Source organism: Vanellus vanellus, assembly GCF_965231255.1.
Source record: "Vanellus vanellus genome assembly, chromosome: 2".
Taxonomy (NCBI): domain Eukaryota; kingdom Metazoa; phylum Chordata; class Aves; order Charadriiformes; family Charadriidae; genus Vanellus; species Vanellus vanellus.
The window spans coordinates 123,309,387-123,325,580 of record NC_138906.1 but is presented as its reverse complement, the minus strand read 5'-3'; the positions used below and the strand labels follow the sequence as shown (position 1 = coordinate 123,325,580).

The following is a 16,194-nucleotide window of genomic DNA, read 5'->3' as shown; positions in this document are numbered from 1 at the left end:
TCTCACTCCCGCTGAGAGGACCTTGCTGACTCTTTCTCAGCAGATACGATCTACTATGGCAGAGAAACTCTGTTCCCCAAATGAGTCCTAGAGAACATATAACTAAGGAACAGCAGCACAGCAGTCTGCAAACCTTTTGTAGCAGGCGGATGGTGTGGGCTCAGCCAAAGATTCTGTATTTACCTCCACTAGTCTGTAAAACAGTGTCTCAGAGGCAGTGATGAAAGCTACCTCAGAAGAGGCATTTCGGACAAGACAGAAGAAAGTACATCATGAGCAACAGAAGACAGTCCCTTTTTTGTCAGGGAATGGGCTAGGTGACCATTTGATTTTTCTTGCATCTGTAATATCCCTGATTTTGTATAGCACTATTCATCTCAAGAGAGCCCATAGCCCATTGCAAGCTAAACCGTGAATTACAACTGGCTCTGGGTTGGATGGCCGTATCCATCAGTCAAACTGTACACAGCATGTGTACGTAATGAGAGGAAGAGAAACATTATTGTCATTTTTATTGTCATTATTATTGTCATTATTATTACTGAAGACATCCGAGTGCTGCGTCCCATTATCTTAATACAGCCAGTATACACAAAGGAGCGAGAAAATGGGCAGGTCACTTAATATTGGTGAATTATGGTTTTGCTACAGTTTGAATACAGTAGTTTAAGATATTGGGAGACAGAGCACCAAATTCTGGTGAACCTGATGAATAATATAGTAATTATGCTGTATTTAATACGTAATTGAATTCTAATGCTATGTTTCAACTTTTCTTCCTGGTCTGGTAAATGGCTGAGAAATTTAAAACTTTATTCTTTTTATATAAAGAGAGAAAGTGCAAGTAAGGGTACATACTTGAAGAAAAAAATGTTAATATAGTGCTGGGTTTGTGTTTTGAGCACAGAATTGTACTAATAATTATGAATATTCATATAGTTTGCATATTAACTGTTGTAGATATGAAAGAATAATCATGAACTTTAATTATACAGAGCAGACTATTTCATCTGCATCTTTTCTTTCATTAACTATGCTTTATGTATACTAATATTAGTATGCGAAGCAATACTGTATGGGAGTAAATTCATGGGCATGCCTAGATTAAGGCAGAGACTTGCAAACATCTGATTAATAGGAAGTCTTCAACTTGCAAATACTCTGATTTTCTGTCTTCTGTCTGGCATCAGATATTGGGTAAATCTGGTTACCTACTTACTCAAAATACCTATTTTTGCAGTAACGTTCAGGAAATAATATATTTCCCTTCATTATTTGACTGTCTTCAATTCTTCGATTCTGTTAAAAAAAGAAAAGGGATGGTGGACAGCACCATTAGTGATCAGAACTGAGGTGTAGGTCTTATCTTCACTAAAAAAATGAAGAAGCTGATATTAAAATTAAGAAGCCAAAATTATCCGATAAAACAGCATTTGCAAAGTCAGTGTTGTAATTTGTAATTACCATTGTTTTGAACTGATTACTGTTTAGGGCATACTCCAGATTTGATGCAGGAAATGTTCTGAGTAAAATTTGTGCTACTGAAGACCTAACTCCTTTCTACTAGGAATTTACAGTCTAGACATCTATGTCCATTTCAGTTTCAGAGCAACATAATAAAGGAAAATAGTTCCATTCACTTTCCTGTTTTATAATCAGTGATACATGTGCATGTTAGATAAGACTGCAAAGCATTTAAAAGAAAATTCATACCGAGCCATATCTTTTAAGGCTTTCGAAGAAGGGGACCGCTATGCAGTAAAGGTCTAAACAAAGGACACAACAAGCATGAACCCACTGAATTTCATTGCCAGTGGCAGAACAGACACAGATTTTGATTCCCAGTGCTCAGATGAGTGGTGGTGCCTGAGCGTGCCTGAGAGAACATGCGCATAGTCCCTGTGGAAATTGCTAACCATAGATCTGTTTAAGCCCTGAAAAAAGCGTTTGGACTGCATGAGGAGCTGCAGATAGACTGAGAGAGGAGTGAGGGGGAGAAAAAGTAAGAAGTAGTGGGGAAAATGCATTTTATCTTACTGCTTCTGTAAGAAGAACCAATATCACTCCCACAAACATTTAAGTAGAATATTTTCATTGCTTTCAGGAAGGCATTAAGCAAGGCAAGAAAGACTCATGTTCTTATAGTGCTTATTGAAAGAAAAGTTGATGGAGTTTTTAGAGAAAAACTGAGTCTACTGGGCCTTCAAAGAAGTTCAGCAGACTGTTTTAGATGGTTGTATTCTCAGTGCAAATAGAGTTTGGTGGGCTTTCATGAAGGTTCATCATGTGTAACACTAGCAAGTGTTTTCTATCACATGAAGATCTTCAATATCATATTTGATACAGTTATTTTCCTTCTAAAGGAGAGTACCAAAAGAGTTTTTAAAGACTCCCTTTTTTCAATCACCGCCACCATTTTTCTCTTAGATTCTGTCTATATATATATTTCATTTACATCACTGTAGAAAAAATTAATTGGCAAGGTGAAACTGTGGACCAGTGTTGAAAATTTCTCCTAAGCAAAGTCTGGCTAATATTGACTTCAGTGTACAGTAGCAGCATGTTTGTGCTGAATGGTGATATGAACTCTCCATCTGCAGATGTCAGCCGCCTAACTATCACGCTGGTCAGGACTGAACATATGGTTGAGCAGTGTTTTTCAAAACTTGGTTCTGCTGGCAAGGATTGGCCTCTTCATGCTGTGGACTTTGTTTATGGCTGGGGAAGGGAGGAAAAACGAAAAGGAGAAAGAATTAGTGTAAATGATCTGACTATCTGCAACAGTACTTGCTCATAGAAACACAGGTTTTTGCATCTGGCACTTGCTCTTGCCTAGGTTACCCAGGAGAGAAAAGTGCTGTTGTAGGAGTGAAAAAAAAATAATTAGGGAAATGTAATTTAATTAAAGAAAAAGCCAACAAATAAGTTGTTAAAGAGCCCCACATAAGTCAGCTGAGGTAATTTCATTTTGTAAAACCTGATCTGTGCGCACACACACACACATATTAACTAAACTAATACAAAAGAGTGCAATATTCTTAATTTACCATCTAATTTAGTCTGATGATAATTTTGAGGGCACAATCCCTCCCTTGGGTCTGAGATAGGATCAAAACCCTTGGGGTTTTTAATGTATTTTTGGAAGGATAACTTTTGCACCCCTCATAATGAATTATCCTGAAGAATGTGGTTAGATATTTGGTTCATGGCATTTGCTGGCTACACCAAAAACTTACTGCCAATATCTGGCATAGACATTTGCTGCTTCTGTTTCCAGATATGGTGGAGAGATTGTGTATCCAATGTTTTCCCTGATTTTTCTAGGTACTGTGTTGCTTCGTCTGAGAACAGAGGCTAATTCTCCCTCCAGTTCCTACTTTGCTTGTGTTTGCAGATCATCAGGGCTGTAACGCCACCACTGCTAAAAGTGCCTGCAGGCAGTAGTCAGTGTACCAAGCACAGACCCATGCATTCAGTTTTGCACTAATCTGACCACTGAGTCCCCAGTGGCCTGTATCCCTGGTCAGGTAGCATTACCTGCGCAATTACAGCGAGCCCCTTCGTAATCCCTGCCCGTTTGTCCTTGCAGAATTCTAGAGGGACCTCCGTTAGAGGTCGTTCGTTTATACTCCAGGAATATTTAGTCTTGGAAGTACCTCTTTGCTCCCTGCGACAGACAGCTTTCTTCCAGTGTGGTTAGTATATTGGTAATGTGGTCAGAGAAGCAGGCCATGCGTGGAGCACGCGTGCCCTGCAGACTCCTGTCCCCTTTGGCACTGGAGCTGGGGACAGTTGTCATTATTCTGCGCTTTGCCTTTCCGAGTTGCTGAACCAGTGCCTGGCTTATACCAGCACTAAGATTTTGTATGGGTGATGCAAATCCACTAATATTTTCTCATCTGTCTCTACCATAAGCTGCCTGTACAGCACCAGTGCAGCTTAAAATCTGATCCCCAGTCTTTACTGATGTTGCTAATGAGGTTACCAATTAATGGCACCTAATGGTCTGTTGTAGCAGTGGTTTCGGTGATGGAGACAGCTGTCCTCTGGGAACTGTGCTGAGACCGGGAACTCATTTTGTATAAGCAAGTGAACAGCTGTTGCAGAAACCTCGATGGGAGAGATTAGGTCACACACTTCACCTCCCTGCCACCCCAGGGCTATTCCTTGCAGTAGGCAGCAGGTGGAAGGTGGAAGCAACTTTAAGGGACAAAAGCCCTTGCTGGAGTCGGACCCAGAGATCTAGACACAAAACTGCTATATCTCATTAGCAGTCTTCTGATGCATCCCGTTCCCCTGACTTTTTGAAGTATTTTACCAATTAACTAGGATTTTTGAAGCAAAGTTTTAGAAGTTTTGTCACTGAGCTGTGTTGATCTGTGGTGTGGTATCTTCCTGGAACCTGACTCTAGTATGTAACTCTTGGCACTCGCATATCGCGTTTTTTAGTAAAAAACCGAACTCTGTGAACACCCTTGCATCAGAGGCTTATGAATATTTGGAATATAATATTAAAATATCAATTTAATTTCACAGGCAGCACTTTGGGGTAATGAGTTCTCATTAGTAAAGCTTCACTTTAGTGTTAGGTTACTTTTGGCATACAGTAGTTGCATTTCATCAGTCTGAAAAAAGGTGGCATTATAGATCTACATTGCATTCCCCTACTGCTTGAATACCTGTAAAGTATAGCACACTTTAAAATAGAATTGTGTAATTGTTCATTTTTGGAACATGACAGGAATGTTAAGAGTTAACATTTAGTTAGTAGCTTGACCATTTCTTTTTGCTGAACTGATGACAATACTAGGTACTATAATTTATAAAAAAACCGAGAACATACCAAACGGGTCAACTCTAGGATTCACACTCCTTCATTCTAAAATCCCCTCCAGTCAAAAATATTTGAAGACAATCAGTTGTTTTATCCTGGTAACCTTATTTGGGAAAAGCAAATATTTTCATGCTCACCAAAGTACTATACAGCTATAAAGAACTGTCGCTTTGGAGATGAAAGTAAAACTAAGTTTTGTGTGTGTGTTGTCATGCTAGTAACTTTTAGAAACAAAGTTTCATGGAGATTAACATACAGTGTGCTGAGCTGTCAGAGTGGGGAGCTGAAGTGCCTTCCCTTCAAAATATTCACCAGGAGTATTTTGAAGAGACCATTCCAGGTTACCTGTGAGATTGAAAAGGCAGTTCCCCTGCTAAGCATTTAGCTTGGCATTGCAGCCTTCTCTGGGAAAGTCTTGCAGTAACTGTTTACAGCTTGGCAGATGTAATTATCTTATAAACTGTGTGGAGAGTAGAAAGACATGAAAAAGTGTTTAAAGGGAATGTCATTTTAATATTTGTACGCTTAATGGTCACTTGTGCGTCCCTGACTTGTTATCCTTTTATTTTTTGGCTTAGCCTGATGGTGTATTTACAATTTTTTGAACAACTGAAGAAATCTGTACACAGAAAGATTACCACCAGCCTCAGAATGACTTCTTTGAACTCTTTTTGGTGTCTCTTAGTTAGGAGAAATCTTATTTTATCCTAATACTTACCTCTATATTCAGTTTTACTTTCAGTAAAAGAATAACGTGTTACTTTCAATGGAATGAATTTTCACACACTTTCATCTTGTTTCATGGTAGAACTGAAGTCTTGGCAGTTTATTAAGCTAAAAAACTGCAATTTCTGAGAATTCACACAATTACAGAAAATTCTGGTAGAAGTTCCTTGTACCTAGCTGAATCCTCTAATGAGTCATAAAGAAGGAATAAATGCATTAAAACTTTGATCATGAATGTAAGCTTAAACAAAAACTTCAGTTAAATTTGGCTATGTTACACTTCTGTTCAGTTAATCCTTGATGTCCTAGCTGGGTTTATTAGCTCTCAGCTGCTTACCACACAGTGAGTTTGAAGTGGGCAAGTGAAGTGTGCTGGATATTTCCAGAACTGTAGTGACTATTTTCAAAAAAATAGACTTCAAAGTCAAAACTTCATTATTGCTAGTAGAAAACTAACCCACTAGAAAAGAGACAACATCCTTCCGGGACCGGGAAATAATACAATCTGGTTATCAAAAGGAGAAAGAGAAATAATTGTAGTACTTCTCTTTTAAAATATCGACTTCTGAACAAACTATTCAGAAATGGCCTAAGACCAGAAACTATTTTCTAAATGAATTTTTAAAATTAAGAATTCATTGGTAAATTATAGTCAAGTTCAAATTAATCACAAAAAAAAAAATGCAATTTGCTAAATTAATTTTGTGTCTGTGTGTTAGAAATTGAACAAAATTGTTCACTTTTGAAGTGCAAACTGGCATCTCCCCACAGGTGTTATATGTGCTCTTCCTCTCTCCCTGTCCAATTCTTGCTTTGGTTTAATTGGAATTGTCCCATACTTTTCACGGAATATGGTGCATTTAATGCCTGCATTGATTGCTCCTACGTTAAATATAGCACCTCAGCATACTTTTGTAGACAGAATACAGCATTTATTGGCTTTCTCTGACAAAAAAAACCCAACCAACCCACAAACAAACAAACAAAGGCAGAAAAATCCAGCTGTAGTAATACTGTGCATCTAATGATGAAAGCATCAGCTGTGGTTTTAACAGGCTAAGTAGGCAGGAATTTGCTGAAGAGGGAGGCAGGTGGAAGGCGTAATGTGGCAAAAATGGTCTCCATATCAGAATAGGTGTTTGTTCTGTTTCTTTCTGCTCTCCCCAGTTATACCAGGGCCATGTGTGTCCCTGAGCTAGATATTTAAGTGTCTTCCTCATCAGTTTGAGTGATGTTCACCACAGTTTGCATGGGTGAAAAATCCCACCTTGTCATATAAGGAAGCTGTGGCTGCATCGGCACTGGCATTTTAGTTTGGAAAAGGAATGTGCCTTTGAAACAAAGCTTCTGACCATGCTTGCTGTGCTTGTTTCACACTGCAGTGGATTCTTCAGAGTGGGAACTGAATTCCTTTCAGAAAACTGGCATTTGTTCCAGGCGTGCACCTACTGGATTGCAACCAGAAGTGGGTGCCCAGCACAGGGGGCCAGGTTAGAGCTAGCCTGAAATACGTACAGTGTGGAATCAGCTCCTGGGTATCAACTGCTTTGCTCTACAGATCTGCTGCTCCTGCGCTGCCCTGCTTGCTCTCGTAGATATAGCTCATGCCCTTTGGTTAGCCTGCGGCAACAGACTTCACAAATAGTAAAAATGCGGCCTGTATTGTGACACAGTTTTGTTCAGAACGGTTGTGTAAATGTTTAAACACCTAAGGACAAATGCACTATGCAGCCAGGGCTTTGCCTGTCCTGTACTTCTCACTGGGGTCTTCTGCCATTCCTTCAGGGCTCTGAATGCGTTTGATCTTGAGATGGCTTTTTGAAATTGCCTCTTGCCTCCCATATCCATGCTTATGTTCAGCAGGAGACACAGGAGTCTATAGACACATTCCATATTTAATTTCTAAGCTCTTCTGCACTAGCACTAATGACGATACGTCTGCCTACCCATCCGCGCTTGTGAAAAAAGATGAAAACAAAAAGTTTTTTCCCTTCTTCAATATGGAAAGAGCTTTAAATATTTATCTCAGAGACCACTGGCCAGGTTATTATCCCGTTCATGCCAAAGGGGCCTCTGAAGATACCTTGTCTATCATGAAATAATTTCCAGGCCCATTTTACTGCACTTCAGGAAAAGAAAGGTGACAGACCTTCCCTTTGCAGTTTAGCAAGTAGGGTTTCACAACCTGCTATCTCTAATTGCCAGAGCTTAATTTAATAGAGCTAGTTATTCACACCAGGTGATGGCCTCACCTGAAATGACTCAGTAGGATAGTCCTTTTAGGTGGGATCTTTTAGACTTATAGGGCAGTCAGTATTGACCTCTTACTGTTTGTGGACAGAGATTTTGCTTTGGTGCTTTTCCATTGTCTGGAGTAATCCAAGAGATAAAGAAGAAAGGGACTTCTGCTCAGTATTGATTTGGTCTCTCTTATCTTTCCTGGGTCTCTTGAATTCCCTCATCAAGACAGTCAGAAGACTTTTACTTCCCTACAACTTTCATAAAATCTCCAGACTTTATGTCCGTTGTTTAGTTTAGCCTCTCATCTCAAATGGCACATCAATTTGCTATTTTACTTCACTTTATTCTCCTTATTTTCATAATCTATTTCCATGATTAGTTTGACTTGTTGCTGCCATATCCAAGCTTAGTGGTTTAGTCTTTGTAGGGTTTATTGCTCTAAAGGTTCCAGAGAGAGGACTTGACAGCTGGAAATGGTGTGTATCTGCCTTAATATAACTCTGATTTTTCATGTCTCCATCTGCTGGTAAAAGATGAGATTTGCTGTTCAAACAGATCATATAACAAGTAACAGAAACTACACATTTCAAATGATAAATACCTCTTTCACTATTATAGATACTTTCCCTTAGGAACTGGATAGAAATGCTAAATGTATTTATTTTTAGGCTGCTTAATAATAGCTATAAAAATACTATTAACTTATGATCTGTTGCGGGTTTATACTACACTGACAGGAATGAGTTAAATATTCAAATGGAGATACTAATAACCTGGGAATTCAAATCAGTGTGCTGATGAAACTGGATGTGTTTGTGGGAGTAAGAGACATTCTAAAATGGTCATCCCTCTTTTTAAACATTAATATTTTTACAGTTACTGAGCAAGCAGATAAAGGAAATAATATATAACAGGATTTTCAATCTGATCATTTATTTTATTTCTGCAGAGAGGTATATAAGGCTCATGTTATACATAAACTACCACTGGTTCCTCCTCACAGTTATAATACAAAGGGAGTAAAACACCTACATACAGTCATGTCAGGAGCTCATTATGCAGAAGCTAAAAAGGTGGGGTTTTATGTACACAACTTTCTATAAGGATATAGTTCACTCAGAGCACAATGTTTCAGTCAGCAAAACACTTTGCTTCCCATCCAGTGGAAATGCAACTTCAAGACTGCAAAAGGCGATACTAGTCAGCAGAGTTTGTGGTGACACAAATGTGCTTTAACTCTGCTGTTGTCTGAACTGGTGTAGGTCAGAAAGTGTTATTGTATTTCTGCATTCAAAGCAGTCTTACATTTGTATTTGATTTATGTTAAGTAATGAAATATTTAGGTTGATTGTTATTTCTTTCTACTCCTAATGTTTTGTAGATGCTTCTGGCTTTGATGCTTTTACAACAGAGATTTTTATAGACCTGAACATTTTCTATAAAACCACCAGCCAAGGCATTACTTTTATTTTCTATTTCACTCTATCATGTATTTATAGGAGTATTTTTCAAATATTGTAAAGATGCTGATAGTTATATTCATTCTTGAAGCAAAAGGGTGTTTTATGAGACCTATTTCCCCCCAGAACTTTCAACATGAGATGGTGTAGGTATTCTCAAGCAAGGAATTACAAGCACTTTTGTTTCAGTGGCTTTAATTTTTAAAGGCTTGTATTAAATTTTGTTTTCCTCTGCGAAGTAACTGTAAAAATGACAGCCTTTCATTTAACAGATCTTTTCACTGTCTTGACTAAGACTTTTGTCTGTTCACTTCACTGGCAAACTTTTTTCCCTTCTTTACTCCCACTGGCCCTGTAGGTTCCCCCTCAATAAAAGAGACTGACTCTCTTCTCAAGCATTCAATTCTGTCCAGAAATGTATTCTTTGTGTAAATATCTAAAAGCAAACAACCAACTTTAATTTCAGAGTGCCAATGAAATTTGTAGGGCTGAAAATGAAAAGACGGATCTACTTATCTGTATCCTACGAACATAGGAAGAGCACTGAATAAACATAAAAACAAGAGTAAACAGGAAACTGCAATGCGAAGAGTAAAATTAGGTAACTTCTCACTGGTAGAGATTGAAACCATTCCAGCATCTATAAGAATGAATTGTGTTTTGGCAGTGCCTGTCACGCTGCTGGCCAAAGAGGAATCTGAGACAACTGGTTTAGCGTAGGGGCATACCTCAGTGATGGATGAAGCTCAGCCTAAAAGATTTAAGAGTCGAAGTCCAATTTTTGAAGTGAAACATTCAGTGATGCTTCTATTCCTGTCATTTTTGAAAGTGGGGCTTGGACTCTTGCCATGACAAATGAAAGTCCTAAAAATACCTCAGCGATTTATAAATATCCTCCTTGGTATTCCGGAGTTTTTAGTACCCAAGTCACTTTGAAAATGGCATTTAAGCTTCTCAGTTGTAGAGCTATCAAGAAGGAACTCAAATAATGTCTAGTCTATCCAAGACAGGATTTACTCAGACTGTCCCTGGCAGCTATTTGTCTAACCTGGTCTCAAAATCCTCCTGTGACAGAGATGCCACAGCCTCCCCAGGAAAACTATTACTGTACTTGACTATCCGCATCAATAGTAGGTTTTTCCTAATGTCTAACGTAAATCTCCCGTGCTGTGGTTTAAGCCTATTACTTGTTCTCTCCCTTGTGGACATTTCATAGCCTTTCAGACATCTGAATAGCATATCACATATTCCCTCATTCGTCTCTTTTTAGCCTTAGTTGAGGTTAAAGAAATGTCCCCTTAGGCACTGTGAAATTTTTGACCCAGAGCCAGCTTATAAAGTAGAACTGGTTTGTTAATGCCTTTATTGAATAGGATAAAAGTGTAGTGTAATGGCATATGGCAGGAAGGCCTGATACAACTGCATCCACTTCAGAGTCTTGATGGTTTAAGTGGAGATTTGGGGTTGTATGAGTTTCCCTGCTTTGTACTTATATTGGATGTCAGTATTGGGTTATTGAAAGTCTCAGTAAGCAGTTAGCTTATTCAAGTTACTCATCTGCCATATTGCTTGTGCAGTTAAGGCTTGCATCGCTGCACAGCATTGCGTGTTGCCAGATGGACCAAACAGCTTACTCACAGCAACGCAGCACCTTCTGCAGCACTGCAGGGTTTCTGAAACATGGTCTACCTTATTGCTTTATACAGCACCAAGCAGAATGAAGCCTGACCTAGCCATTGTCCAGGCCCCACCTGATAAAGTTACAATGAAGTTACAAGTATGGTAGTGAAATAATAGTACTGTCTTCCCCTGAAGCAGTTTTGACTCAATGTAAAACATTTTTTTCCTACCCTTTATGGCTGACAGGATTTTGAAAGTTTGTATTCATTTTCTGGTACTTTGGTTAGGAGGCATGACAGAGAGTTTGTGTGGATTTTACTTCCTTGTATTTTTAGAAGTAGTAGCAATGCTGACTGTTTTATGGATGGAGAAATGCAACTTCAAGAGCACACCCACATCGTGCCTACCTACCTTTGTGTACTGGTGTCCAGGGTGTGGGGTAGGAGGACCATCAAAAAGAGCACTGAACACTACGGCCACCGAAAACAGCAGAATGAATTTCCTTGTTGAGTTTCTTCTTTGAATGTATTCCTAATGTTCGCATGAGTCAGGTCTGCTGAGGTGGCATCTCAGGTTTTAAATTAATATGGTTGTAATGCGTTTCTCTTTAATTAAAAAAGAGAGCTCCCCTGTAGGAAATTTCCTAAAACAAAACTCATTAGTAATAAACAGATTAAATCTTTATCAGTTAATCAACACTATAAACTTCTGAGTGTTTGGAGAGCGGCGTGAGATAACACTGTCGTCATAATAAGAGTGTTTGAAATCATTAGGGATCTCACCGTGCCGTTTGGGTGGTGAGAAAATAATGATTGAAGATGAGCCCCCCTACAGAGCTCATGTGTGAATTTCCCTAAAGATTAAAGCTGCAAAGATCTGGATTTTATGTTGTCCTCATCTCTAAAGATTTTCTTGTAAAAAGTGGGCAATAGTGGTGGGCAATACCAAGCAAATTCTTAATGATGCTGATACCAGAACCTGTCATGATGCCACAAAATTTTTGAGCTGGTGGTTAGTGAAATTTTAGGGACTGTTCATGGGTTGGGAGCCTCTCTGCCTTCTCAGAGCACCTGTTCCCAGCTGATCTCTCTGAGGCTTTAACTGCGGTGGAGACTGCACTGCAAATTCCTCACCTTCCTCCACCCTGAATCCTCAACACAGCCACTTCTCTCAGGACTATGGCAATCCTCTCATCATGCATGTGAGAGAGTTCTGCTCTGGTCCAGCTGCCTGCTGTGCAGATGGAAGAGACAACGTAGCTGTGGGCAGGGACCTCTTTGAAGAAGGTTGGGGAGAGGCAGGGGCATAATGAGCAGGATAGGACAAAACTTGTATGGCTGGTAGCATATCAAGAACTCCTAACCTGATATAATTTGGAGTCATGCACATTCAGGAAGTTATGCTATAGAGGCACTGACATTTTCTCTGTCACTGCTGGGAATGTGTCAGAGCAACTCTGTGTCACCCTAGGGGGTTCTTTGGAGCCATTGGGATAATTTGGGTTCTTTCCGTGAACTCTATGAAAAAGAAAAGTAAGTGGTCTGGAATAAAAATAGGGGCAGGGAGAAAAACGAATCATGTTTGTCGACATCCAGCAAACTTACTGGAATGGGTTAGCAAGAGGTTATGAGCAGGGGGATGGCAACTGGGAGTCATGTAACTATTACCTTTTAATTTCTCATCTTTGGTCTTCATTTGGTCACTGCAGCAATAATTGCACATGTTTTGTCACAAAAGGGTCAATGTAAATCCGTTTTGTTGTGGCATGAATTACAGCAGCAGTAATGGAATTATCAAATGTGTTAAGTTTGGAATGCGCTTACTGCTTAAAACACATGTTGAAGGTTAGGTGACACTGCTAACTCCAGAGGTCTAAATCAAATGCTGTGTTGGACTATAAGTGAATTGGCCATTCTTATTTTATTCTTCATATACTTACATTGTATTACAAAACACAGCCTGCTTGATAGGTTCCTGCACTGGAAAAACAAGAGTCCCAGTTCCTGCCCCTTCATTAGAACCGAATCCATAGACAGTGCATAAACAAAAACTCACATGGATGGTCCTATTTAAAAGGCATGAATTGAACTACACTGATTAATTTCAGAGACATTGAGGACTGTTTCTCTTTAGAAGTCTTTAGCTACCATGACACTATCACTTTTGAAAATCAGATGGTATATGTCCTCACTTTTCTGTCACTTGTTCCAACCAGACATCTGTGTGCAAAAATGACAAATTTTAAAAATATCCCTTTCTTTTCCTCATATTGTGATATGTCTTTGTGGAGTATATTTTCAAGCAGGTTTTGCAGGGGTAAATTGTTTGTAACAACTTCCTTTGTATTCATAATTACAGTCAGCTCTGTCACCTGTGAATTAAAACCTTTTATTAAATACCTTTATGAAGTGCTAGGTACAGATTTACTGGGAGGGGAATCGAGGATAAAAGAGCTGTTGCACTCTTATTAACAGCCACATAATGCATTTCTGTGCCATGTGTTTGGGACTGCCTCTGCCTTTGAATCTTGTTTATACATTTGGAGAAAGAAGCACAGATACTTTTTGTTCTGTTTTTTAAATACTGGGGTGAAAGATCACTTTCTATCAAGAAACCAAATGGCCTGGCTTGGCAAAATAGACTGCTTGCAAGGGTCGATATGATCCATCTGATCATACAGCTTTCCTACAATACTGTTTCTGCCATTCACAGGGTGGGTGACCTTCAGATCTCAGTGGACGGGTCTTTAACTCTGCTAAAAAAGGAGAATGCGTCCCATGATTATCATTTATCTACTCATCCCATCCTCCTTACTTTTTCTTTTCTCTTTTTTTCTTTTCAGGATGGAGTAGGTGTAGATGAGAAGCTGTCCTTACGGCGGGTAGCTGTGGTAGAAGATTTCTTTGACATTATCTATTCCATGCATGTTGAAACTGGGCCTAATGGAGAACAAATCAGAAAACATGCCGGACAAAAGAGAACGTATAAAGCAGTAAGTAAAAAACCCCAACCAACCAACCAACCAACTAAAAGTGAATGCCATTTTCTATAAGTGTGAAGTATTTGTGTTTAGTCACATGGCATGCGATTTGTGTTTTTTTTTCCAGCTGAATTAGTACTGTAACCCTCACCCTCAAATTTATTTCAGAGATCTTTCAATAATGCATGAAAACATAATTTAGAAATCCCATTTTCTGTATGATAAGGACCAGATCCATTGACTTCATTAGAGATTTTCTCATTGGTACAAGCAGAGAATTTACTCTTTCTATAATGGTTTGTATTAATTAATTGTTATTAAATGGATGAAGTCTTAAAGAAGACTTAGAAGGTATTGCCACAACTTTGCTAAATGCCATGCTGTACTTCAGCATACAAATGAACTTGCCTTATAGTTTATTGCTGCAGACTAAGCATACTTAATGGTTTGATGGTATGAAAACTTGTAAATATACTAAATTCAAAAGGCCAGAAACCTACTAGGTACAATGAGAGAAGTATTGAGAAGGCAGCTTTCACACCTGCATAAACTGGCTGAGTAGAGAGAAATGATTATTTCTGAGATTTTTAATTGCACGTTGTTGCTTGACCTAACCAGTTCAGCCACTGCCTTAAAATAGCTATAAATAGTTTTTGTGGTTAGGGGCACAAATATAACACTTTCTTTTTTAATGGAGACCTAATGAAACATTTACTGCACTTTCCCAAGGTGCTTAAAATGTATGTACTTGCTTGGATTTGAATGGCCAAACTTCCATGTGCAGGGCTGTGATAGTGCCAGGCATGCTCAGCAGTTGATCCTGATCTGCCTGCCCAGCTGTTTCCAGCTGCTGAAGCACTAGGGGCTCTCCCAGGGCATCAGGGCATGGACTCCCAGCCAGGGCCCGTCCTGCTGGGCTGCAGGGCACCCGGAGCACCTCTACACACGGCTCCAGCAGGATGCGGCTGGTGGGGGTCTGCGCATAGGGCCCTGAGGTGGCCTGTTACCCTGAACAGAGTGTTCGTCACCTTAAAAACAACCTGCAGTTGTGTCAGCCATTTTTCGTCAGAGGTCACCAAAATTTGGAGGAACTACAGGTTCAAAATCTTCAATTTTAGTCATAAGAAATAGCTATTTTTCCGTTACTGTTTTTTTTTCAGATATATATCTTTGCTATATATCTATGAATCCCTTCACAGATATTTTATTTATAGGTTATTTCAGCCGGTTTGTTGTGGGATAAGCTCTTGGCAAAATTTCTTATAATTTGTTCCCAGCAGTATTGACCTTAAGACAGATGTATGAAAGAAGACACCAGTCATCTGGGTGTGCTTTTGTAAGGCTTGGAGTGATATTTCAGGCTGAACAAACAAACTGTCTAAATTAATTTTCATCTGTCACCTCGGCCATTTTGATACTTGGTCTTCTCTTTTAGAAAGCATTGGAAAAGTAATATTTTCATTGACCTTTCTCTTTCTATTTCGTTTTACTTCAGTAAGCTGTTCAAAGGTATAGGTCACAAACTTTGTAGAATAATATACAAGTATAAGGAACGCTGCCAACTGTAAATACAATACTTCAAGTCATCATTCTACAAATACATGCCAAGTATAATATTTACTACTGCGTGAATCCCATGATTCCAGGTCAGATAAGAAATTTGTTTATTGTGAACAGCATGAAAGACAACTAGTGTCTCTTCTCTGAGAGTTATTTGTGCAGATTCAATAGCCTATACAGTAATTTCATCTGATGTCAACTTTTATTGCAACTGATACCTAAGCTTATTACGTCATTGTGAGCAGAGGGCAAGGATGCCCAAATGTAAGTTTGTGTTATTTCTACAGTCTGCAATATTTGTGCATTCATTTAATTGCATATTAGTTTATTAAGGGCATTGAGTCATATTTCCCAAGGATAGGATTCACATATGTATAGCTTAAAGAAAGTTAAAAAGACTCCAGAACAAACTAGTATCAACTCTTGCTCTCTATCCCGATATGAGAATTAGGTTAAGTAAACAGGCTTTAAACTCTAACTAGACTAACTGGGGAAATGCATGCTCCTTTACTGGACCTGTCATGAAAATACCTTCACTAAAAATGATGAGCTGTAGTGTTGGTCTGTTCCTGCAAGCCACGCAGTATCAATCTCCTCTGTGGCACTGCAGGAGGAAAGAGGTGGTGTCTCAGGTAAATGTCTAACAAAAAATTATACCCTAAAAGCTTTATAAATCAAACTGAAGTACTTTGGTGAGGTTTAATTTTATTAAGTGAATTTGGAACAAAATTAATTTAGTCTTGTTTCTTTGTTTACATGTCAAAAGTGAATCA

General features: G+C 38.9%; 1 protein-coding gene across 5 annotated transcripts in view; it reads left to right on the top strand.

The window, feature by feature from the left end:
- The window catches only part of NOL4 (nucleolar protein 4), a gene marked incomplete at both ends in the record, with an annotated part of 194,080 nt that overhangs the window by 20,799 nt on the left and 157,087 nt on the right, over positions 1-16,194 (top strand). For 3 of the 5 annotated variants that reach the window (XM_082499021.1, XM_082499020.1, XM_082499024.1), the window contains one exon: positions 13,724-13,873. In XM_082499021.1, coding sequence (XP_082355147.1) covers positions 13,724-13,873 — 150 coding nt within the window. Of the gene's footprint in view, positions 1-13,723; positions 13,914-16,194 lie in introns of all 5 variants that reach the window. The other 2 variants (XM_082499023.1, XM_082499022.1) reach the window with 1 other exon arrangement.